Below are 24,977 nucleotides of genomic sequence, written 5' to 3' on the forward strand. Positions count from 1 at the left end.
TGCATCAGAATTTAAAGTAATCCAGGTCCAGTGAGAGAAACTGTGGACACCTTAAAATCTTTCATAAAAAATATAACAGTCTCTCCAGATATGGACTAATATGTTCAGCCTGGCCTGGTCATTCAGTGTGAAGTCATGGGATATGTTTGCATTTATTATTATTATTATTTTTATACTTTATTTGACTATTGTATGCAGATGTTTTCCTTTTTCTAATACAGTATATGCAATACATCACAAATAGTTCTAGCTTTGGTTCAGAACCTTCTTACCTTACATTGTTTAGTTAGATTTATAAATAATCTACCATGGCCAATAAGAGTTCTGGACCTTTCTTTGCATCACCTCACATAGTTCCCCATCCTGCTTTGTTTGTTCTAATCCTATAAGGAACCTAGCGTGCCTATTACATCTCTATTGTAATCTTGGCATGTTAACCAGTTTTTCCCCTGAATTTTGTATCAGGGTCAGTGTTCCTGAGTCTTTAAAGTGTGACATAAATTTTCAAATTTAACCTCAAGTATATCAAGTCCTAGAAAAAGTGTCAAGTGTAAAACATTTAGTATTTGAAAGTAAAATGAGGAACAAGGCCTTTATGGAGGTGATTTGTGTCTTTATTATTCAATAAATTAAAAAAAAGTTGCCTTAATCAAACATTTCAATCAAAATATATATCTTCAATAAAAAGTCACGTCAATTAAAAAGTGAATGCAAAAATACATTTGAAACCAAAAAAAAAATGCCTTTGAAAACTTTCTTTTTGGATTGGTCTTATTTGGTTTTGTTTGAAGAAAAAAATTTTTTTATTGAATAATAAAGACAGAAATGTCCTAGCCAAAATGTGGCCCAAACACAAAACATTACTTCAATCAAAAAAGTTTCAATACAAATTTTCAAATGCATTTTTTTTTTTATTCTTAAATTTATTTTTGCATCCAAGCACGTTTTTAATTGGACCGACTTTTTTTTTTAAATTGAAAATATATATTTTGATTGAAGCGACTTTAAAAAAAATATATATTGAAGCAACTTTTGGATTGAATAATAGAGACACAAATCTACCTCCTTAAATGAGGAGTGTGCTGTAAGTAGACCCCCCCCCCCCCCCCCCCTTCTAATTTTGTGACGTTTGACCCAGTCTGGCAGCCCTCCAAAGTCATGCTAGCCGAGCTGATATGCTTTTCCCTCTTAAAATGAGTAAAACAGGCTCATAGCCCGTACCACCCCCAGTATTATTTGGCATGGGCGTTATGAATAGAAACTGGTGGATTTTGAAGCGCGTATTACAAGAAATCTGTCCCTGTACCTTTAAGGCAAACACGAACAGATGGGGAGGAAGTGAAGAAAATTAGCTTTCGGTTCCTCTCGAAACTTATTGAATTGTATACCTGTGGCTCGCATACTGGAAAACGAAAGCCTAAAAGCGGCTCAGTGTTTTTGCTTCTGTAACACACAATCGGACACTCGACCCTCAACCCTAAACTACGACACGGTAAGTGGCTGCAAGTAGACGAGAACTGTAAATGCACGCTCGATTTCAGGTGAGAACGCACGACTCGATGATAAGCTGAAATGTTTTAATAACTTTTTTTTTTTTTTTTTTTTTGGGGGGGGGGGGTGCAGTGCAAGAAATCAAACAATTCAGTATTTCACGTGTCTATTCGGCTTCAAAATGTTTAAAATCTCAATACAAACAAATGGAAAGTAGGCTACTTAAATTACTGTTAATTTCAAATTTATATAAAATCTTAAGAACTGTATAATTTACCTGAAATGACTGCCTAAAGGAGATTGTTAAGAGTTCATCACCATCATAGGCGGAGTTTGACTTTTGGGGCAGGAGGGACACAACATGTTGATGACCCCGAAACACAGTCTCAGCGATAAAATTAACTTACAAGAATATTTATAATAATTAGTTGAAAATAAGCGTTTTTTGTTTCCCATCATTCTTGAGGGAAATTCCAAATCAGGCTACTTAGGCTACACCTTTCTCCAAGATTATCATCGATTGAATATGGTGGGCCCACCGGTGTCTGCCAATGTTGTTACCCCAGTCAAAAATGGTATCCCCTGGGCGGAGCCACTGTGCTGCACTGATTTGCGTGTTATGGTGATGTAGTTATGTACGAGGTTTTAAAACATGGCACATCCATTAAAAAAAAAAAAAATTCTGTCGTATAACGTAACATACGTACTGAACGTAAAAAAGGCAATGTTTTACTGTTAGGATGACCTATAACTGTTATTACTGTAATTTAAGTCCTGTATGGAGTTTCTCCAGTTTGATAAACGTCGATGTCCAAAATATGTAGCTGTGGTTCTTTTCTGGCTTCAATTAATTGTTTAAGTCGACGTAACTCATAATGTGTGTGTGCGCTCCTGCGGCCAGGGGATTCAATTTTTGGCGGAGGTTACTACATTGGCAAGACACCAGTGATGGCTCTGTTGTACGATTGGCGTCTTTAGTTGGGCAAATTGAAACCCTGCTTACCATCTTGCATTTCATGGTCCACATTTTCAATCTTTGGTTCTTGCTCAGTAGTTGTCCCTTTTGAAAGCTTAGGCTTGAAAAAAATTACGTGTATCCATCTTGCTTCTTCGGTCCTCGGGTGGTTTAAGCAAAGCAATGACCGTCTAAGGTGTAGTCACGTGATCTATTCAAAAAATATTTTGGCCCATTTTAAAAATATCTTTTTTTTCTTTGTTCATTTCATTCAATTTTGTTATTTGTTTTATTGCTTTACAACTTGTATTGTCAATTACTTGCAATGACACTTTTCGGCCACCAGGGAGGGCCTGGCCCCACTGCACCCCCACTCCCCCACCCCCGATTCACCATTGGGAAGTTATATAGAGAAGTAAGTATAGAAGAAGTTATATAGAGAAGTAAGAATATGTTGTGTATGTAGGAGGGGAAGGCAGAAGCGATAGGTTTGTTATGGAGACAAAAATACTCGTTAAAGTCAATATTACTGTCACTTCTTTACACCTACCACCAGAATGCAAGCACATGGAAATTAGAGCTGCACAATATATCGTTTATCGCCATCGCGATGTGCGCATGCGCAATAGTCGTATCGCAGGATGTGCAATTATTATTTTTTTGAACACGTAAACTTTTGGTTTGCTTCATATAAGCAGCAAGTGTGCAGAGACATGGCTTCCTGTGTCCCTTTTATAAACAGCAATCTTGAAAATTCGCAGATAAACCCCTATAGCCTGGATTAAACAGTAGTATATGAACACAAACATATTTCGCAGTTCTGCAATTTTTTGCACTTTCAGTTCTTAAAAACATATTAAATATACAGTGCCTTGCAAAAGTATTCGGCCCCCTTGAATCTTGCAACCTTCCGCCACATTTCAGGCTTCAAACATAAAGATATGAAATTTAATTTTTTTGTCAAGAATCAACAACAAGTGGGACACAATCGTGAAGTGGAACAACATTTATTGGATAATTTAAACTTTTTTAACAAATAAAAAACTGAAAAGGGGGGCGTGCAATATTATTCGGCCCCTTTACTTACAGTGCAGCAAACTCACTCCAGAAGTTCAGTGAGGATCTCTGAATGATCCAATGTTGTCCTAAATGACCGATGATGATAAATAGAATCCGCCTGTGTGTAATCAAGTCTCCGTATAAATGCACCTGCTCTGTGATAGTCTCAGGGTTCTGTTTAAAGTGCAGAGAGCATTATGAAAACCAAGGAACACACCAGGCAGGTCCGAGATACTGTTGTGGAGAAGTTTAAAGCCGGACTTGGATACAAAAAGATTTCCCAAGCTTTAAACATCTCAAGGAGCAGTGTGCAAGCCATCATATTGAAATGGAAGGAGCATCAGACCACTGCAAATCTACCAAGACCTGGCCGTCCTTCCAAACTTTCTTCTCAAACAAGGAGAAAACTGATCAGAGATGCAGCCACGAGGCCCATGATCACTCTGGATGAACTGCAGAGATCTACAGCTGAGGTGGGAGAGTCTGTCCATAGGACAACAATCAGTCGTACACTGCACAAATCTGGCCTTTATGGAAGAGTGGCAAGAAGAAAGCCATTTCTCAAAGATATCCATAAAAAGTCTCGTTTAAAGTTTGCCACAAGCCACCTGGGAGACACACCAAACATGTGGAAGAAGGTGCTCTGGTCAGATGAAACCAAAATTGAACTTTTTGGCCACAATGCAAAACGATATGTTTGGCGTAAAAGCAACACAGCTCATCACCCTGAACACACCATCCCCACTGTCAAACATGGTGGTGGCAGCATCATGGTTTGGGCCTGCTTTTCTTCAGCAGGGACAGGGAAGATGGTTAAAATTGACGGGAAGATTGATGCAGCCAAATACAGGAACATTCTGGAAGAAAACCTGTTGGTATCTGCACAAGACCTGAGACTGGGACAGAGATTTATCTTCCAACAGGACAATGATCCAAAACATAAAGCCAAATCTACAATGGAATGGTTCAAAAATAAACGTATCCAGGTGTTAGAATGGCCAAGTCAAAGTCCAGACCTGAATCCAATCGAGAATCTGTGGAAAGAGCTGAAGACTGCTGTTCACAAACACTCTCCATCCAACCTCACTGAGCTCGAGCTGTTTTGCAAGGAAGAATGGGCAAGAATGTCAGTCTCTCGATGTGCAAAACTGATAGAAACATACCCCAAGCGACTTGCAGCTGTAATTGGAGCAAAAGGTGGCGCTACAAAGTATTAACGCAAGGGGGCCGAATAATATTGCACGCCCCACTTTTCAGTTTTTTATTTGTTAAAAAAGTTTAAATTATCCAATAAATTTTGTTCCACTTCACGATTGTGTCCCACTTGTTGTTGATTCTTGACAAAAAAATTAAAATTTTATATCTTTATGTGTGAAGCCTGAAATGTGGCGAAAGGTTGCAAGGTTCAAGGGGGCCGAATACTTTTGCAAGGCACTGTATATATATATATACCGTATATACATATATATAAAATAATACAATTAAAGTAAATTCAAGCCTTAAATCTATAATGCAACAATAAAAATATACAGAAACTAAGATAACATTTTTATAATGAATATGATAAATTGTTTCAAGAATATAAAATAAAGAAAAAAAATTAAGAATACAAAAATAATGAGGAAAAACAATCTAATTAACTACTGAAAGCAATACACGCATACAAAACGTGGTAAGTCAACTAAATTTTTTCCCAAACATAGCTATTCAAGTCATCTGGTAAAAATTCTTCTAGTTTTAATATTGCAATATACTAGTATATCACAATATATCGCAAATACCCCAAAAGTAACAATGTAGGTTATTTCCAATATCGTTCAGGTCTAATGGAAATTCCTTTTTTATGTGTCTCCCACAGTGAACGAAATCAGTGGTAACATACACGGACATAGCGTCTTAAATGTGCACTGTTGATGAATTTGATGATACCAAATCAGTGTTTCCCACAGGATTTTAGGAGACTGTGGTGGGAGGGTCTCTGACCCTCGGGGTAGGGTGTGTGTGTACATTTTCAAGCCTTGTGTATCTCTTTAGGGCATTTTGAGACCACTGAAGGTAATATAAATTGCTGTATGCGGTGTTGCCGGATCGCGACAAATGCAGCAGAATGCAGCAGACAGTAGTCCCGTAGCCTGGTACACCAGACTCAGCGGCAATATGTTCCAATCTGCGGTAAATTCGGTTTTACATGACCAAAAACACATCGAGTCGCTAAAACCAACAGTCTGTCTCGCGCTAGCCGTGTTGAATATGTTGAAATGTCTCTCGCTAGTTTCTTGTCGCTTAACCGATGTCGCGTCAGCCCGTCGCTGATTGGCCCGCTCCGCTGTCTATTTGCTGTGGCTGGCTCCGCCCTGGAAATTTTTTTCTGCTTAATGGTGGCCAGACTCATACTCTCATAGCCAGGCATGAAAATGGGTCAGGGGTTAAAAAGGTGAGAAGGGTGTGGAGGAAATATGTTCCAGCACACTGTACACCCCAACAAAATATTGAGCTCTGTCGACCCACACTGTGTTTCAGCAGGGCCATGCAGAGACCGGTGGAGGGGCGGGTGCTCGTAGATCAAAAGAGCACATGAACAAGTATTTAATACACCTTAAAACAACATAACTTCAATTTTAACCAGCTTTAGATGATAATTGGCTGCGACTGTGACATACTTTAATTGGGAGGGGGCAACAGTGAATAGAAATCAAAACTGTCATCAATACTTTCTGGCTGTGACTCAGTCAGTCTGCCTCTTTTCTTCCTTCAACCTCTGCATCAAAACTTCCTTCCTTAACTTGTTCATCTGAGAACAAACCACATCAGATGGTCACTGAGCCACCAACAGCACAGTTTTCTTAAAACTATTATTTCATTATTATCCATACTTAATAACTCTAGCACCTAATGATTAATAAAGCAATGACATAAAATCTTATAGAAAAATAACATTGTAATTGTGTTTATAATTGTATTTAATACCCGACTATCCTTGCAAACTTGTTCTTACCAGGTCTGCTATTCACCCAGCTGATGAGGTATCCACTGCCTTTAGCAGCCTCATCTAACTCCTTTTTTTTATCCCTCAATCTCCCTTCCCTACGAGGCATGTCTATGTAATGAAATATAAATATTTAAAAAAAACAGACTCCCCGGTGGCTTTTAGTTTTAAAGCTTTCTTAATTTCTTTCTCTCTCAATAACGATGGAGGTAGATTTGTGTTTTTGTTATTCAATCTAAAAACAAAGTTACTTCTATCAAAAACAAAGTTGCTTCAATCAAAATACAGTATATACTTTTAATCCCCAAAAAGTCACTTCGATAAAAAAAATTGTTTTTGATTGCAAAAATAAACTTGAGACAAAAAAAGCATTTGAAAACTATTTTTCTTGATTGAAACAAATTTTTCCATTGAAGTAATGTTGTTTTGCGTTTGGGCCACATTTTGGCTAGGACATTTGTGTCTTTATTATTCAATCAAATACGTTGCTTCAAACAAAAAAATATATATAAAAAGAAAAACTTTGCACATGTGTCAATCACCGTTTACCAAAGCCTGAGAGGGTTTAATAAAGCCAAGCATTTTCTTACTACTTTATTCTTGTTTATAAATAATTCGGTGGGGCAGTAACATGTTTAAAACTTATCATAATTCTTACATTTTGAAGTGCTAGAAAACCATTTATAAATGATACTTTGGTGAAAAAAGTGAAAAAAAAAACATGTATCATCTAACACGCACAATAAAATGGGGGGGGGGGGGCTACTTCGCGGTTTTCACTTATTGCGGCTCGTTCTGGTCCCCATTAACCGCTAAAACGAGGGATCCCTGTATTTCTGAAAAGCTTTAAGACGCAGGACTCATTCCCACCACTCTCCCACAAGTCTCAGCTGAAAATAATGCGTCTCAGGCAGACAACGGGAGCGATGCGAGGCGCCCCCTCCATCCGAGAGCATGCCGCTTAATATGACTCAACAGTGTGTTTCTTCTTTTATATTACCGCTAAATACACAAGCTTGACGCCAATTTAACGGGAGCTATTTTTTTTCATGGGAGATTTGGCTAGCTCTGGAACGAATGGCAGTAACTTTTTTATATCGCAAAATGTGAAAACGATTGAAACCATTACTCACCAAATTCAATCTGCTGGCAAATACAGGCAAGTGTGTATGCTACGCTCTGGTCTGCCCCGGTGTGGATAAGGCCTGCTTTTTGTTTTCGCAGCTTTGCAATGCAACCAAAGGCTCTCCGAGCACTCCATGTTCACGTAAGGAGTGCGCGCGAAAAGAATTTCTCCTCGGATCTACGCAATTCACGTAGGTCGCCCTTTTTGACTTCAAAACGGCGAATTTCGCCGAAAGGTGAGAGATTTTCATGCCTGCATAGCACAGCTATGAGTCTGGTGTACCAGGCTAGTAGTCCCGTCTATGAGCGCGACCTGTTGGTGCGTGTGTCTGTGTGTGTGCATGCGCGCGCGCGCTCTCGCTCGCGCGGGTAGTAGAGTGGAGTGGGCTACAGCTGTGTAATCGGCTGACTGACGCATCTGATTTTTTTTTTTTTCTTGGCGGGGGGGGCAAACGTGGTGGGAAACACTGCCAAATAATAGTAAAGTAGAAGCAAAAATGGTTCTTGTTAGAAGTCTACAACCCTGACCCAAACCCCATCTCCTGCAGCATGAAAAACAGCTTTTATATTTTTTTTGTTATGATCCTGCAAGGTTATGGAGGTAGATTTGTGTCTTTATTATTTAATCAAAAAAGAAGTTGCTTCAATAAAAAAATTTTTTCCGATATTTTGTCACACCCCTAATCCCCACCATAAATAAATAATAAATATTGATAAATTTACATAACCATTCTCTCCCCCCCGCTCCCCACATTGTCAAGTGCAATCCTAATGACCGCATACCCATAACAGCAATTTCAGTGTACTTGTGAATTCAGCAGTCTTATCGCCTGAGGGTACAGACTGTTTGCAAATCTTTTAGTACGGCTGCTCATTGATCTGTACCTTCTACCTGAGGGTAGAAAGTAGAACAGGCGATAGGCAGGGTGGTATTTGTCCCGCAGGATGTTCTGCACTCTGTTAAGACAGCGTGTATTGTAGATGTTGCTTATCTCTGGTAGGGGGGGTCACAGTGATTTTCCCTGCTGTTTTTAGCACACGCTGGAGTGCCTGCTGGTCTGCTTTGGTGGAGCCTGCGTACCAAGCCAGAAATGCATACGTCAGAACGCTGCTGATGGCACAGTTGTAAAAGTTCACCAACAGTGGTCTGGGGATGTTGTGGCTCCTCAGCTTCTTCAGGTTGAAGAGGCGCTGTTGGGCCTTACCGACTACTTATGCAATGTGATTGTTCCAGGATAGGTCCTCTGCCACAGTCACCCCCAGGAACTTAAAGCAGCTGACCCTCTCCACCACCTCCGAGCCAGTGGTGAGAGGGCTTTGGTGTTTTGGCTTGCACTTACGAAAGTCCACAATGATTTCTTTGGTCTTTTTAATGTTTAGAACCAGGTTGTTGTTGCTACACCATGACGCCAGATGTTGCACCTCTTTCCTGTATTCCGTCTCATCGTTGTAGGCGATAAGTCCAAGAACAGTGGTATCGTCTGCAAACTTGACGATGAGGTTGGAGGGGGAGGAGGCAGAGCAGTCATAGGTGAATGTATAGTATAGAGCAGAGGGCTTACACACAACCCTGGGGAACCCCGGTTTTGATGGCAAGGGTGGAGGAGGTGTTATTACCCACTCTGACACTCTGTGCGATTTGTGAGGAAGTCCACGATCCAGTTGCACAGGGTGGTGTTAAGTCCTAGCTGTTGGAGTTTGGGGCGTAGGCTGTATGGGCGGATGGTGTTGAAGGCCGAACTGTAATCCACAAACAGGAGGCGTGTGTAGGTGTTTTTAAGCTCCAGATGCTCCAGTAGTGCGTGGAGCACTGTAGTGATGGCGTCCTCTGTTGAGCGATTTTCCCTGTAAGCAAACTGGTATGGATCATGTGACGTGGTATGGCGGCCTTGATGTGGCTGATGACCAGTCTTTTCATGCATTTGGCAGGGATGGGGGTGAGAGCCACGGGCCTGTAGTCGTTCAGGCCTGTGACCTGGAGCTGCTTGGGGAACGTGAAGCGGGCTGGGACCCAGGAAGTTGGCAGCGAAGTGTTGTAGACGTAGGTGAAGACATCAGTAAGCTCTGCAGCACACTCTCTTTGAACACCCGGGCCGGCACAGCATCTGGTCCGTGAGCCTTCCTGGTGTTAATGCGGCGCGGAGCACGCCTCACTTCGCGCTCAGTCAGGACTGGAGCAGGACCTGTGGAGGGGAGGTGGGGTTGAACCTGGTCGTTATTTTCCTTATCTAAGCGGGCATAAAAAGCATTTAAGTCCACAGCCAAGGTGGGACTGGCTGGGAGAGGTGGTGTCTTCTTTTTATAGCCCGTTATGGCCCGGATGCCCTCCCAGACCTGCCTGGGATTTGCTGAGTCGGCAAACCTGGCTTCGATGTGCCTCCTGTGGTGCTGCTTGGCGATGTTGATCCCTTTCCCGAGGGCAGCCCTGGCTCTGCTGTACGCCTCCTGATCTCCAGACCTAAAAGCGCTATTCCGAGCTTGGATGAGCTACGTGTGTCATCCATGGTGTTTTTTTTCTTGATTGAAGTTTTTTCTATTGAAACTACTTTTTTGATTGAAGTAATGTTGTTTTGCGTTTGGGCCACATTTTGGCTAGGACATTTGTTTCTTTATTACTCAATAAAAAAATAAGTTGGTTCAAACAAAACATATTTTCCCCCCATAAAAAGTCACTTTAATCCCCCCCCCCCCCCCCCCAAAAAAAACTTTTTTCAATCATAGAAATGTTTTTTTATTCCAAAAAAATATTTGATACTCAAAAATTTGCATTTGAACACTTAATTTTTCACTGAAAATGTTTTTCATTGAAGAAATCCTTTTTGTGTTTTGGCTATATTAGCGGTAGGACATTTGTGTCTAAATCATTCCGTCCCCAAAAAAGTTGCTTCAATCAAAAAAATATATATATTTGCAGAAAAGAAAATTGCCCTGCCCTAAAAACAATATTTGTTTTTAAATATTATTTAAAAATATATATTTTTTAAATGTTAAAATTTTTAAAAATTTAAAATAATGTTTTTTTTTTACTTCAATATTAGGGACTGTGATTCTGTGTTTATGGAGGATAAAGGGGGTGAAGCTGGAGCCTAATAATGGTAGAGGAACAACTATTTTTTCTTTTGTTTTTGTTTTTTATGTGTTCTTGGTGTGGTCTCTTTATGGTATTGTTTTGATGGTGTGAATTATTAGTTTGAAAATCAATAAAAATATCGTGGGGGGAAAAAATATCAATTTTTTTGATTGAAGTGTAACTCACTTTTTTTGATGTGCAAAAGTTTAGAACGCACATTTTTTTGAAGTGGAAAAAGGGTTTCAACGGTGTTAGGACCCTGTGGGTCAGTTGTTCTTTTTTCATTTTTTTCCCCACTGCTCTGTATTTTCACTCACTTTTTTATTAATTTATTTTTTTAAAAAATTGAATCATTTTAATACAAATGTTGCACTTCGCTATTGGTCAGACATGTTTGAGTGACAAGTGGCTACACCAATGGTGTATTTCTGAAAAGCTTGAGGAAACAAGAATCATGCCCACCACTCTTCAGGCCGACTCGAACCATCAGCTCCAGCCCCAGCCGAGAAGAGCGCGCCCCATGCAGACGACGAGCTCGATGTGAGGCGCACGCCTCCATCTGAGAGCCTGCCGCATAGGTTGACTTAACACGGGAAAGCTCACCCGCTCGGCGGCGGGTAGCCCCCACGCCTCACGTTGACCGCGCCCTCGCCGGTCTGATGGCTGGCTATCGGGGTTCGCTCCTCTGTTCAAGGAGGAACAGAATGCAAAGCCCTACAAAATGATCTCCAGCAGGCCACTGGTGTGAATGTTCCTGACCAAACAATCAGAAACAGGCTCCATGAGAATGGCCTGCGGGCCCGACGTCTTGTAGTGAGCCCTGTGCTCACTGCCCAACACCGTAGAGCTCGATTGGCATTTGCCATAGACCACCAAAATTTGCAACTATGCCACTGGGTTTGTGTTGTTCACCTATGAAAGCATGTTCAACTTGAGCACATGCACCAGACGTGAAAGCGTCCGGAGATGCGGTAGAGAACGTTATGCTGCACGCAAGATCATGCATCATGACGGATGTGGTGGTAGGTCATTGATGGTCAGTGAAGGTATGGAAGGACACACTGACCCCTACAGGTTAGATAATGGCACCCTGACTGCTATTAGGTATTGGGATGAAATCCATGGACCCTTTGTCATAAACTACGCTTGTGCAGTGGGACCGGGTTCTTCCCGGTCCATGACAATGCCCAACCTCATATGGCTGGAGCATGCAATCAGTTCCTGAAGGAAGGAGGAATTGATAACATTGACTGGCCCACACATTCACCTGACCTAAATCCAATAAAACACCTCAGGGACATTATATTTAGGTCCATCTGGCGACGCCAGGTTGATCCTCGAACTGTCCAGGAGCTCAGTGATGCCCTGGTCCAAATCTGGGAGGAGATCCTCCAGTACACCCTCCTTCATCGCATTAGGGGCATGCCCAGGCGTTGTAGGAAGGTCATACAGACACATGGAGGCCACACACACTACTGAGCCTCATTTTGACTTGTTTAAAGGACATTACGTCAAAGTTGGATCAGCCTGTAGTGTGTTTTTCCACTTTCATTTTGAGTATAACTCCAAATCTAGACCTCCATGGGTTGATACTTTTGAATTCATTGATAATTTTTGTGTGATTTTGTTCTCAGCACGTTCAACTATGGCAGGAACAAAGTATTTAATAAAAATATTTCATTCATTCATATCTACAATGTGATACTTTAGTGTTCCCTTTACTTTTTTGAATAGTGTATACGTATTTATTGTCTTCTTGTCAGGTAAAACATAAAAATGACAATTTAATTTGTGTACTTCAACCATCAATTTCACTTAACTATATGCTTTATTAGCTATATAAAGTACTGTATACTTCTGCTGTGTTGGGCGTAACCCTGTTAGTCAAAACTCAATGTTCAGAGTATTAGAAAATAATGAAAAAAAGTAAACACTCTGGCCTGCTTTTTACTTTTTGTCAACAAAAAAGGGAAAAGTAACGACAGCAATTATGGACAGAAACAAGCAAGTTGATATGAATGCAGTGATGGCCTGGCAAAGTATTCCCGGCGAGAATATTCACAATTTGGTAAAATCCACGAGCTCACCGGTTCAAGTCATTGAAGCATTAAAATACAGTTTGACTAACAAATGTCCAAACCGCTGATGAGATGTCATTAAGTTACTATTGTTACCAATATGAAATGGTATGCTTCAGCTGCTCCTAATGTAATCAAATATACACATTAAAAAAATAATTACCCTAATAATACCCCCCCCAAAAATTGGGATTTCAAACGGAATATAAAATCGCTAAATAGTCATGTTAATTTCATTGGTTTGAATAATTACATGCAATGTTGTTAATCCCAATTGATTTGGTGTTATGCTCTTTGTGGTCACCAGATGGCGGCCACAAATGTACAGGATGAGTTTAGCGAGGTGGATAACGCTTTAGCGCCCCCAAATGGCGCTGGTAATGAAATGCAGGCTGTTGGTCAAGAAGACGACAACATGCATGGTCAGGTGAGCTTTCTAGTTCAAATTATTTTATGAGGACTTTGTTGTCTAGAACTTGTCACAGTCAGACTTTGGGTTAAGGGAACTAATTCCTGCTTGCAGTTGATATTAATCTAATTTCACTCTCATGATAATTCCTGCTTGCAGGTGATATGAATCTAATTTCACTCTCATGATTTGCATACAATTAACCACTACTTCCCAAAGTTGGAGGAATTTTTAGGTCCACAGGCAGAATTCAACGAGGAAGAGGAAGAGAAAAAATATTACAGGAGGAAGCGATTTGGAGTCATTAAGAATGTGGTGGCAGCCAGTACTGGAGCCATGATTCTGTACAGCGTATACATGGGTGAGAGGGACCTGTCATAGTTGGATGTGAGTCAAACAAATAAAGCCCCAAACTAAATTGCTCATTTTGTGATTTGCATTGTCCAGGGTTACTGCAAATGCAGCTTATCCTTCATTATGATATGACGTATCGTGAAGTAAAGTACAGCAACCTCGGTCTTCAGGACATTGATCGGAAGATGCTGAGGGGGATCAATGTAACACCCATATTAGGCCTTCTTTACACCCCCATTTTCATCAGGTAGACACCCACAAACAACAATTCTTTAAATTATATATTGGTGCTTTGCTAAAACATGCTACCCAATTGCCTTTATTGAAGATTTCTAGGAACAAAGTGGATGATGTTTTTGGCTTCAGGGGTCTATGCATTTTTTGTCTCTACCAATTACTGGGAGCGTTACTACACCTTGGTTCCATCTGCTGTTGCTATCGGTGTGGCCATTGTGCCACTGTGGGCCTCCCTTGGAAATTATATCACAAGGTGAGTAAGTACATGCATCATAAAGCGCTGGTATTTATTTTACTTTGCTTTTCAATTTAAAGTTTAAAAATGTATTGAAAAGCAACGTCAGGTAATGATATTGTGAACTGGGATTTTTAAATGTATTCTATTGTATCCAATTGAAATTCTGGCATAGGATTAAATATACGGAATATTGGGATTCTGAATTAGTGCTCTAAATTAATTGGGTTTGATTTATAATGTTACAGTGGCTAACATAGATTAGAGAAATAAAACCTTTGTCTAATTTTTGATTCACTCTGAACTTTTGAAGCTTAATTAGTACTGTGTTTGAATGTTGGTCCCAATGGTATTTAATGAATGAGATTTGAAACACTGTCTAAAAATGTCATGCTGCCACATAACATACACAGGATGGCACAGCAATATTACGAATACGTCAACTATAAGGAAGAGCATGTACAGGAGCAGAAGAAGATTCCAAAAGGAGCATGCCACAAATACATTATCGTCTTCCAGTCAATCTTCAATATCATCTTCAATGTGAGTCCATTGACAAAATGTGACGTTCTCAGATTCAACATGCACAAAACTGTGACAATAGTTGCCAGTTTAACATGTTTCAACTGTACAAATGATCGTTATCAGTCTAGAAAATAGTAAGTTAGAACTCAGCAACCATTGTAGTAAAATTACTTTGGACCTACGAAACAGAAATCCCTTGTAGCCTGTTCCAACTAGAAAAGTTAGAAACTTGAACTGCAAGTAGGAGCAGAAAACATAAATGCTGCTTCACATAAAGATGAAAACATGGTACCATAGACCAAGTTGATTAATTTACAAAAAAAAAGTCATTTGACAATAAAATGCAAATTGATAACTTTTTCCATTATACGCGGTACAGTATACAGTATAAGAGGACGGTGAGATGCTTTCATGTACTGCAGATTTAAAGCATGCCAAAATCTTGTACTAGTCTGTATCTAATAAATACATGTCATACATTTAAATGGAAATTATTTCATGAACTTGCATTTCTTATCAATCTAACATCTTTTAATTAGATATTTGTTGAAAGTAATACTAATTTTATTGATCTCAATCATGTACAACAACCTCATGAGTCTTCCCTGTCTTTCACTAGCTGAGCTTCATCTTTGCCCAGTTACCCATGCGTCTCATTCTCAATGGCTACATCCAAGACCCCAGTCATGTTCTCTCGAAAGTCAACAAGTGTGGTAAAGTCACATTGATCCACTTCAACCTTTTAAATTGAAATTACGTACCGAAATTAGAAATGTGGTGCACAATGTGAAGATCACACTCATGTAAAACACACAGTCTTATTGAAATGTTTTTAAGTGAAAAAAATCTGCCAATGTATGGAACTAATGGTAAGAATTGACTAGATAAAAATGTTATAATCCAGTGGTACCTCTACTCAAGAACTTCTCTACATGCAGAATTTTCAGGTCAAGACACGCCTCAATGGGAAAATATTGGCTCTTGTTAAAAAAGAAATTTCAGGATAAGAAAGGCAGAAATACAGTATGGCTAGGACTCGCAGCTCCCAGAGTTGACTGAACGGAACATAGTGTTCATATATAGCTCCTCTACAATTGTCTATTGCCTAGCATTCCTGGCATCCAATTGGCGAAGAGGGACCTCTACTGTCCGCGTCCTCTTCATTCGCCCTCGTGTTCCGACAGCTTTACCTGAGTGTATCAATGTTAATTCTTTACTCTCTTCTTGTTTTTTTTTCTACATTTTGCACAACTCAGATTTTTTGTTTAGTTTGCAATAATCTTACTGTAAAATATATTTGTTACATGTTTTGATGCATTTTTTTTGCATTATAAAAGATTAATTTCTTAATTTTGAGGGGCTTGGAACAGATTAGGGCATTTACGTACATGGAAAACAAGTCTCTACTTACAGAATTTTCAAGTTAAGAAACTACTTCCAATTAATTTCATAATTAGAGGTACCACTGTATGAAGTTGTAGCTTAACCCTTCAAGGGACAGTGGTCTTTACATTGGACATCTATTCAAAAGTTATCAATAGCTTAATTTATTCACTGTCAGCCAAGGACACAGAATATGTGTTGTGATAGTTAGGAATAGAGGAAAATTTAATATTTAAAACACCCATTGACGGCAATAGATGTCCAACCCATTGTAACTGGGAGGGGCTAGAAGCGATTAAAGGATTAATTACAATCAATGGCAGCCCAAGAGTTAAATTGTGTGAGGAAGCAAGTAATAAAAAAATAAATAAATGAAGTGTTAATTTGTCTAAATTACCAACATTTTGTTTTATTTAGATTTTTTTTTTTTACTCATGACTCCACTCCAAATGTTTTCTTCATTGAATTCATTTTGTTTTAAATTATTTATTTTATATACAATTTTTTTGCTGTCCATTTAAAAAAATTAAAAAAAAAAATACAAGCAACACTAATACTACAAAAGGAAGTTAAGTGGGAGTCGCAAAATATAGCCCGGTGGGCTGCGAAATAAAAATGATCTATTTCATGCATGAAAGGATTAAGATTGAAAATTTGGATAAAACGTTAAAACTATCTTAAAATGGGCCAGGTAAAATGTTTTCACAAGAAATTAGAGAAATTCACTTTTCATTTTTGGCAGCGTTATGGTTTCGAATGCAACAAAAATGTCTAGATTTACTTATTCAAATAGTAGCAGAAATCTTTGCTGTACATTTGTAATTTTGATATAATCAATGATTCGTCTTACATTTGTCACTCTCTTGTATGGAGTGCTAAGCTGGATAAACCTTCTTGCTCTCTTGCTACTAGGTGCTGTAATCAGTGGCGTGATTCCGGGATTCAACACCACTGTGTTGAAAAGTCTACCACAGTCAATGAAGCTGATCATCGTTGAGAGTATCTTCATGGGCTTCGCATTCCTTTCCATGATTATTGTAAGTGCTCCGATTTGTGCCACACACCTAAAAGTTCTTACAATTGGAGATGTCTCAATATATCAGTACTCAATACTGTGTGCTTAGCAGGGTTGCAGAAGTGCTCTGCTGCAGCAATAATAGCATTTTGGAGGAATACGAATGTACTTGCCTAGCAAAGAGATTGCTGTTTTGCTTCAACTGCATTTCCCTTGATATCACAATAATTATCGTTCCGTGATATCAAACAAAGAATCAGATATCAGTTTATCCCTTGTTACGATATTCTTAACGGTTAGTTGTTTCTTTCGCTCAATTCCTTAGGTACAATACTATGGCCTCATGATGTTAAAAAAAAATCCTGCCTTTCAGAGGGAATTATCAGTTATTCAGTAGTGTAGATCTTAAGCTATTGAACTAGATCTTCAGATCCATGCAATAAATCAGTTGTTGATCATCTCACCATACATAGTGAAATTAGTCAATGTTGACCTTTCGTTACTTCCTGATCTTTTGGTCAAACTGAAATACGTTTAATGTTAGAATGTGTACCACTGTGTTTCTAATTGCACACATTTATCAGTAAATCGTAATAGGGACTGCACGCGTGCACACAACTACTTATCAATTATCTATGAGAAAATGAGCGTAAATAAACTTAAAGTAGGTCACCCTGGACTCATGTACGAAGTGAATAACAGTGAATGCATTTTGAGTTTTTTTCTTTAACCTGGAAAAAAAAATCTCCTTTCCCCATTTTTTTTTTCATTTTTCAAATATAAAGTACTATTGTTTTTCTTCATTCAGTTCCTTGTGCTGTGTGGCGCCGCATACAGTCCAACAGAGGAGATCGACCTCCGCAGTATTGGCTTTGGAAATATTTTCCAGCTTCCTTTCAAACACTTTAGAGACTACCGCCTACGTCTTCTCTGCCCTTTCTTCATCTACAGTGGATTGGAAGTTCTCTTCGCCGTCACCGGACTCACCTTGGTACTGAGAGGACACTTGGGTTATTATTAATTAGTATAGTGGTGCCTTGACTTTGACTCAAATCGCTTGCATCTAAAATCAATGTTCCACATTGAGCATTGTACAGTATTTTACTGAACACAAACAATACTAACAAAACTTTTCAGAATTCCACCTCAGTTTTGCAAAACCTGATCTTTACAATGTATATATTTATTTATTTTTGCCACTTTCTCCATCTTTTCAAGGGTAGAAATTACTGTAATACTCTTGGTTGGTTGACATCCCTTATGAACTTTAAATATGTGCATCAGTGGTAGTAAATAACCAAGAAGAAATTCGAAATGGGATTATATGGTTTTAAGTTGTAATTCAGTGGACTTCCTGATCAGAACTTTCTAAACTCTGTTGAATAGTATCCCAACTTCAACCTGGAACAACTCTGTGTGCAAAAGCAGTTCAGCGCCAATATAAAAAGGGATGGATTCTGATCAGCAAATACATAGATTGATAGGTATTATCTGTCTTCTCTTCATTGTTAACACTAGTGGGAATATAAGGAATCACACACCCGATGCACTTAACTGTTTTAAATAATGCAACCTGGACCATAATATTGGCAGATAGGTTAAGGCACACAAAGGTCAAGGTCGCACTGTACTATACAGCTGAAAGAGCAAACGATAATGCCAGATGTATTTCTTTTCTCTCCATACAGTCCTATGGCGTATGTACTTTGGGTCTAAATAAACTTTGGCTCTTGATTGTGGTCTATGGGCTCTCCACCTCGTGCTTCTCTTTCCTGGCCTTCTTGCTCCTCCGTCTTCCGCGGTGGGTGTGCCTATTAGGAGGAGCTGCTGTGCATTTAGTGCTACTGGTGGTACTCATGGTGTTTTCACCAACCCCACGAGATCAGCGTTATCAGGCCCCTCTTCTAGTGATTTCTATGCTTTGGGGACTTGGTACAGCCCTGAACAAGACTGGAGTGAGCAGTGAGTAGCACCTAAGTTACGTGAAGTGTTGTGTGTACTTTATGTGCTGTTGTATTTAGCATGAATGTAATTTGTTTGTGTGTTTCAGCTGTGCTTGGTATTTTATATGCTGAGGAGAAAGAACGTCTGGACTTCGTCTACACAATCTATCACTGGTTGCAAGCCATTGCAATCTTTGTAGTTTACCTTTGGTCAGATTTGCCAATGAGGGTAAGTAACTGGATGTCAGTGATTGGGAATAACCAATTCAAATACTTAATGGCCTCAAGTATATTTGTCATGTGACTATTTTATGTGAACATTGATTATTTATTAGGCTGACATAGACTGAGATTTTGTTTTTTTTGTTTCTCTGTCGTTCATAACAAAGAAAAAATAGTGCAGTGGAGGAATGTGAACAGCGGAGCATAAACGACAAATACAAACGACAATTGAAATGATTCAGAAAAGATATTAATAACCGACGGCCTTTTTTTGTTACTAGAAAATCTTTCAGATTTTAAAAAATACTGTCTAAAAAACACAAAGTACAAGTAAGTTTTTTTAAGAGTTCACACAGTTTTATTTTTCCAAAACCTTACCACACATTTTCAAATGTTTGCAGTTTCAGCCTCCAAAACCTTTAAAATGTGTAAACTGGCAAAACTGCACTTTTGTTGGGGAATTAGTTTTCAGTTCCGTAAAAGTTGGGAAGAGACATTAGCTGCTGGAAATGAAAGGTGCTGTTTTAATCCTGTCTTTCTCCTTTTTTAATTAAGGCTAAACTTGCCATCCTGTTAGTGACTTTACTGCTAGCATGCTATTGCTACTGGGTGATGGAACACCGCCTGGCCAAGAATGTACATCGTAGATTGCCCCGTATCCCACGTCCAAGGCACAAGGTGACCAACCTCCTTATTTCTTCCACAGTAATTTACTAAGCTAAAATATTTATGCACCAACATGTTTCATGTGTGTTTTCTCTTGGTGATTAACCAAAATGTATTTATATTTGCAGATGTTTTGGGGGGAAATTATAGCAAACTTGGTTTCATTGAACCTCAAATTTGTGAGATTTCGCTCTAGCATTGACTTCATAATATATATATTATGAAGTCTATGGTTCTGCTGTGACATGTAACTTGGGATTGTCAACATGGGTAAACCTCAACCATGAGAGACAGAATGTGAGAAAAAAACCCAGACAGTCACATTGTTTGATTTTTAAAGAATTTATTAGCAAATCATGGTGGAAAATAAGTATTTGATCAATACCAAAAATTCTTCTCAATACTTTGTTATGTACCCTTTGTTGGCAATAACGGAGGCCAAACGTTTTCTGTAACTCTTCAAAAGCTTTTCACACACTGTTGCTGGTGTTTTGGCCCATTCCTCCATGCAGATCTCCTCTATAGCAGTGATGTTGTGGGGCTGTCGTTGGGCAACACGGACTTTTAACTCCCTCCATAGATTTTCTATGGGGTTGAGCTCTGGAGACTGGCTAGGCCACTCCAGGACCTTGAAATGCTTCTGACGAAGCCAATCCTTCATTGCCCTGGCTGTGTGTTTGGGATCATTGTCATGCTGAAAGACCCAGCCACGTCTCATTTTCAATGGCCTTGCTGATGGAAGGAGATTTTCACTCAAAATCTCTCAATACATGGCCCCATTCATTCTTTCCAATAAACAGATCAGTCATCCTGGTCCCTTTGCAGAAAAACAGCCCCAAAGCGTGATGTTTCCACCCCCATGCTTCACAGTGGGTATGGTGTTCTTCAGATGCAATTCAGTATTCTTTCTCCTCCAAACACGAGAACCTGTGTTTCTACCAATAAGTTCTATTTTGGTTTCATCTGACCATAACACATTCTCCCAGTCCTCTTCTGGATCATCCAAATGCTCTGTAGCGAACCGCAGACGGGCCTGGACGTGTACTTTCTTCAGCAGGGGGACACATCTGGCAGTGCAGGATTTGAGTCCCTGGCGGCGCATTGTGTTACTTATAGTAGCCTTTGTTACTGTGGTCCCAGCTCTCTGTAGGTGATTCATAAGGTCCACCTGTGTGGTTCTGGGATTTTTGCTCACCGTTCTTGTTATCATTTTGACACCACGGGGTGAGATCTTGCATGGAGCCCCAGATCGAGGGAGATTGTCAGTTGTCTAATATGTCTTCCATTTTCTAATAATTGCTCCCACAGTTGATTTCTTTACACCAAGCGTTTTACCTATTGCAGATTCAGTCTTCCCACCCTGGTGCAGGTCTACAATTTTGTCTCTGGTGTCCTTCGACAGCTCTTTGGTCTTGGCCATGGTGGAGTTTGGAGTGTGACTGACTGAGGTTCTGGACAGGTGTCTTTTATACCGATAATGAGTTACAACAGGTGCCATTAATACAGCTAACGAGTGTAGCCTCAATAGACCTCGTTAGAAGAAGTTAGACCTCTTTGACAGCCAGAAATCTTGCTTGTTTGTAGGTGACCAAATACTTATTTTCCACTCTAATTTGGAAATAAATTCTTTAAAAATCAAACAATCTGATTTTCTGTTTTTTTTTTTTTCCACATTCAGTCTCTCATGGTTTAGGTTTACCCATGTTGACATATACAGGCCTCTCTAATCTTTTCAAGTAGGAGAACTTGCACAATTGGTGGTTGACTAAATACTTATTTGCCCCACTGTAGGCACAGTTGTGTGCTGACGTCTATGTAACATTAGTATGAAAGTTATGGCTTTATTCTAAACGGAGCTATATCTCTGTTACAATAGTGCGTAAAACTTTGGCCACATTATCAACATTTTTTAAATTAAATTTCTGGGTTATGTATATAAAAACTAGTGTGCTGAAGGCTGCCCTCTACTGGCAAATTTCTAACTTACAGAAGGCTATCCTTACTGGCTAGCTCCCAACTATAAATCTGCAAATAATTAATCAGCTCTGATACAAAAAAGTAATAATAATCAGGCTCTGAGGATCAATAGATGCTGGCACATGCTACATAGCTACCAAGTTTCAAGACGATCGGTTCACAAATGACGGAGGAATAGGATTTAAAAGTTAGATTACACAACAACAAGTAGAAGAACAACTACTAAGGTAAGGCCTTGACATGCAAAAAGGCTCTAAAGAAAATAATTGTTTTTAGTTCGTCTGTCCTTTTTATTTATTTTTCTAAATCACAAAAAAGCTGCCAATTGAATAAAGTGGGCTTTTTTTAAATAACCAATGTGTGGCAGTGATGCTTAGTCTTTTGCATCATGCAGTATTTCCACTGTAACACTGAGCTGACCAACAAAAAGCAATTTCCTACCCTACGGTAATGATGTCATTTGTGCCCACAGGTCAAAGGTTATCGCTATTTGGAAGACGGCAACTCAGATGAGTCAGACTCTGAGAAAAGCGAGGAGGATGACGAAAACAATGCTGAGGACATAGAGGCAGAGGAGCTGGTGAATGAGTTTGGAGCCGAGAACATGGAGGCCGAACGCCAGGACGATGGTGATCTGGGAGCTGACTCACTCAGGGCCAGGAGGAAGAGGGCAGAAAATCACCAGCAAAGGGAGGAGGATATCCATGCAATTGAGGGCCAGAGGGGATGAACACGATTAAATTAAGAGAAATGAAGTGAGTGATTTTGACAGGGACGCAAGTTTTCATTTCATCATGCTTAAAATCATTCTTAGTTTTCGATGAATGAAAATTGTTCTTTTATCAAGCTGTAACTATATTCAGAATTGTGACAGTTTTGTAAAAAATCGATTAAGCTAGATCTTTTCTGCAGATTGAAAATGTATTTTCTGTGTTTAGAGTTTATTTCTTTTGAACTATGTGGCTTTAAGAATGCAATTTCACAAGCGTGTGTTGATGGTGTGTGTGTGTGTGTGGGGGGGGTGGTAATAAAAGAGACATTTAAAGACATAAAAGCTATAAAAGTCTGAGGTGACCTATTTTGGTTTTTAGGTTATTTAGTATTAATATTATTTAAATAATTATTGATGGCCTTGAATGGCGTTTGCAATATAATTTGTTTTGAAAATGCCCAGAATGTACTTATTCAAGGCCCTCCAAACAATTACTAATTGATGGCTGACTGGGTCAAATTTAAAATACAGTATTTCATATTTAAATATAAACAGTTTTCTACGATTGGCTAATTAGCAAAGCATTCAACTGCAGTCCACAAGTTTCCAAAGGCAACGACATAAGAGCAGGGGAGATTAATTTGAAGTAATCAAGTACTTAAACACCTGACGGCCTCGCGCTGTCCACATTTCTGTCAACAATTACAGTGTTAAGTATCGTAGTAAACCACAACAAATGTGTGTATTTGCATATACTCTTATTACCATGCTTAGATGGCTTGGCCGGGGCCTATAGCAACTGTTGTCAGAAAAGATGAAATTGCGCATATTGTGTATCATTTACTAAGTCAATTTTCCTGAAAACGGTACATTCCGGCTTCCAAAAAGCTTAGAGAATTCTCACAAAATACTGTGACTTGAAGCCATTAATAAACTGATCTGAGTTTGGCGCAATTCAATATATTTGCAAGCTCTCCTGAGATGAGTGGCCGTCTGCCGAGAGCAAAGCAGACAGGCAAAGAAAACCTTGGAAAGGAAAAATGTTGAGAATTTGTTTCTTTGTCTATGACTTGGAGTGCGTTTACAGTTTACCTATTTTTTGTTCAGTGTTGTTGGCTCATTTGTACCTTTTTTGCCATTCACTTTTGTTGCTGTGACTGTTTAATGTATTTGATGCTGCTGTCTGACTTTTGCTGTGATTAAAACCATTTGGTGTTTTCCTGCCTTTACTTCTGCTTTTAAGTTCATCGGCTTTAAAGTTGAGTTCCCTATTTTGAGTTTCTGGCCCTTTATAGTGTATTTTTTGTGTTCTCTCAATAAATATTATGGACACAGGGCCTGGAAATTCTGATGAGTTTACACTAATAAAAAAGTTAATGGAAATTCTGATGAGTTTACACTAATAGAAAAGTTAAAGTTGTTTTAACTTAAAATTTCAAGTCAACCAGTTTTGCTTGACTTTTCAAGTTTTTATGGAAAAATCGATTGAACAAATTAGTGCTCTGAACGTTACATTTGGTGACACTTTATATGAAGACATATCTTGATAGTGTCACAAGAATGTAACAATCATAACAGGTGCCATTAAGTGTCATTCAGTATGTTATGTCTTTTGTGATGCACCGTTTACATTGTTTTGAATATGTTTGGGTTGTGGTTAGTGTTAGGGTACCTAATGATATCTCTTCTAAGCATTTGTTCATGTTCCTGGCAGGTATCATGAATCTTCTAGTCCAGTGAGGCCAGCTAATTTAAGTATCACACTGCATAATCTAGTCCAGCTAATTTAAGTACTAGTCCTTCTAAAAAATAGCATATTGTGATAAAGTTCATTATTTTCTGTAATGTACTGATAAACATTAGACTTTCATATATTTTAGATTCATTACACACAACTGAAGTAGTTCAAGCCTTTTATTGTTTTAATATTGATGATTTTGGCAAAAAAGACAACAAAACCCAAAAATCCCTATCTAAAAAAAATTTGCATATTTCATCTGACCAATACAAAAAAGTGTTTTTTAATACAAAAAAAGTCGACCTTCAATTAATTATGTCAGCTATGCACTCTACTTGGTCGGGAATCCTTTTGCAGAAATGACTGCTTCATTGTGGCGTGGCATGGGGGCAATCAGCATGTGGCACTGCTGAGGTGTTATGGAGGCCCAGGATGCTTCGATAGTGGCCTTAAGCTCATCCACAGTGTTGGGTCTGGTGTCTCTCAACTTCCTCTTCACAATATCCCATAGATTCTCTATGGGGTTCAGGTCAGGAGAGTTGGCAGGCTAATTGAGCACAGTAATACCATGGTCAGTAAACCACTTACCAGTGGTTTTGGCACTGTGAACAGGTGCCAGGTTGTGGGGAAATTCGAAATCTTCATCTCCATAAAGCTTTTCAGCAGATGGAAGCATGAAGTGCTCCAAAATCTCCTGATAGCTAGCTGCATTAACCCTGCCCTTGATAAAACACAGTAGACCAACACCAGCAGCTGACATTGCACCCCAGACCATCATTGGCTGTGGGTACTTGACA

The 24,977-nt window shown here is 39.2% G+C and overlaps 1 protein-coding gene across 3 annotated transcripts; it reads left to right on the forward strand.

Moving 5' to 3' along the window:
• Positions 1-87: 87 nt before the first annotated feature.
• On the forward strand, positions 88-23,706 carry unc93b1 (unc-93 homolog B1, TLR signaling regulator). 3 transcript variants are annotated; one of them, XM_057844185.1, is made up of 13 exons: positions 88-1,541; positions 13,072-13,191; positions 13,393-13,534; positions 13,621-13,774; positions 13,856-14,017; positions 14,413-14,542; positions 15,144-15,237; positions 16,820-16,944; positions 17,731-17,913; positions 18,611-18,884; positions 18,973-19,094; positions 19,643-19,765; positions 22,203-23,706. In XM_057844185.1, the coding sequence occupies exons 1-13, from the start codon at positions 1,524-1,526 to the stop codon at positions 22,458-22,460; spliced, it is 1,905 nt and encodes a 634-aa protein (XP_057700168.1). In that variant the 5' UTR covers positions 88-1,523; the 3' UTR covers positions 22,461-23,706. The 3 variants fall into 3 exon arrangements, with proteins under 3 accessions (XP_057700168.1, XP_057700170.1, XP_057700169.1); XM_057844187.1 differs by having other exon boundaries at positions 1,351-1,492; XM_057844186.1 differs by lacking the exon at positions 88-1,541 and adding an exon at positions 10,702-10,711.
• Positions 23,707-24,977: the final 1,271 nt, after the last annotated feature.

This window comes from Corythoichthys intestinalis, chromosome 8 (genome assembly GCF_030265065.1).
Source record: "Corythoichthys intestinalis isolate RoL2023-P3 chromosome 8, ASM3026506v1, whole genome shotgun sequence".
Taxonomy (NCBI): Eukaryota; Metazoa; Chordata; class Actinopteri; order Syngnathiformes; family Syngnathidae; genus Corythoichthys; species Corythoichthys intestinalis.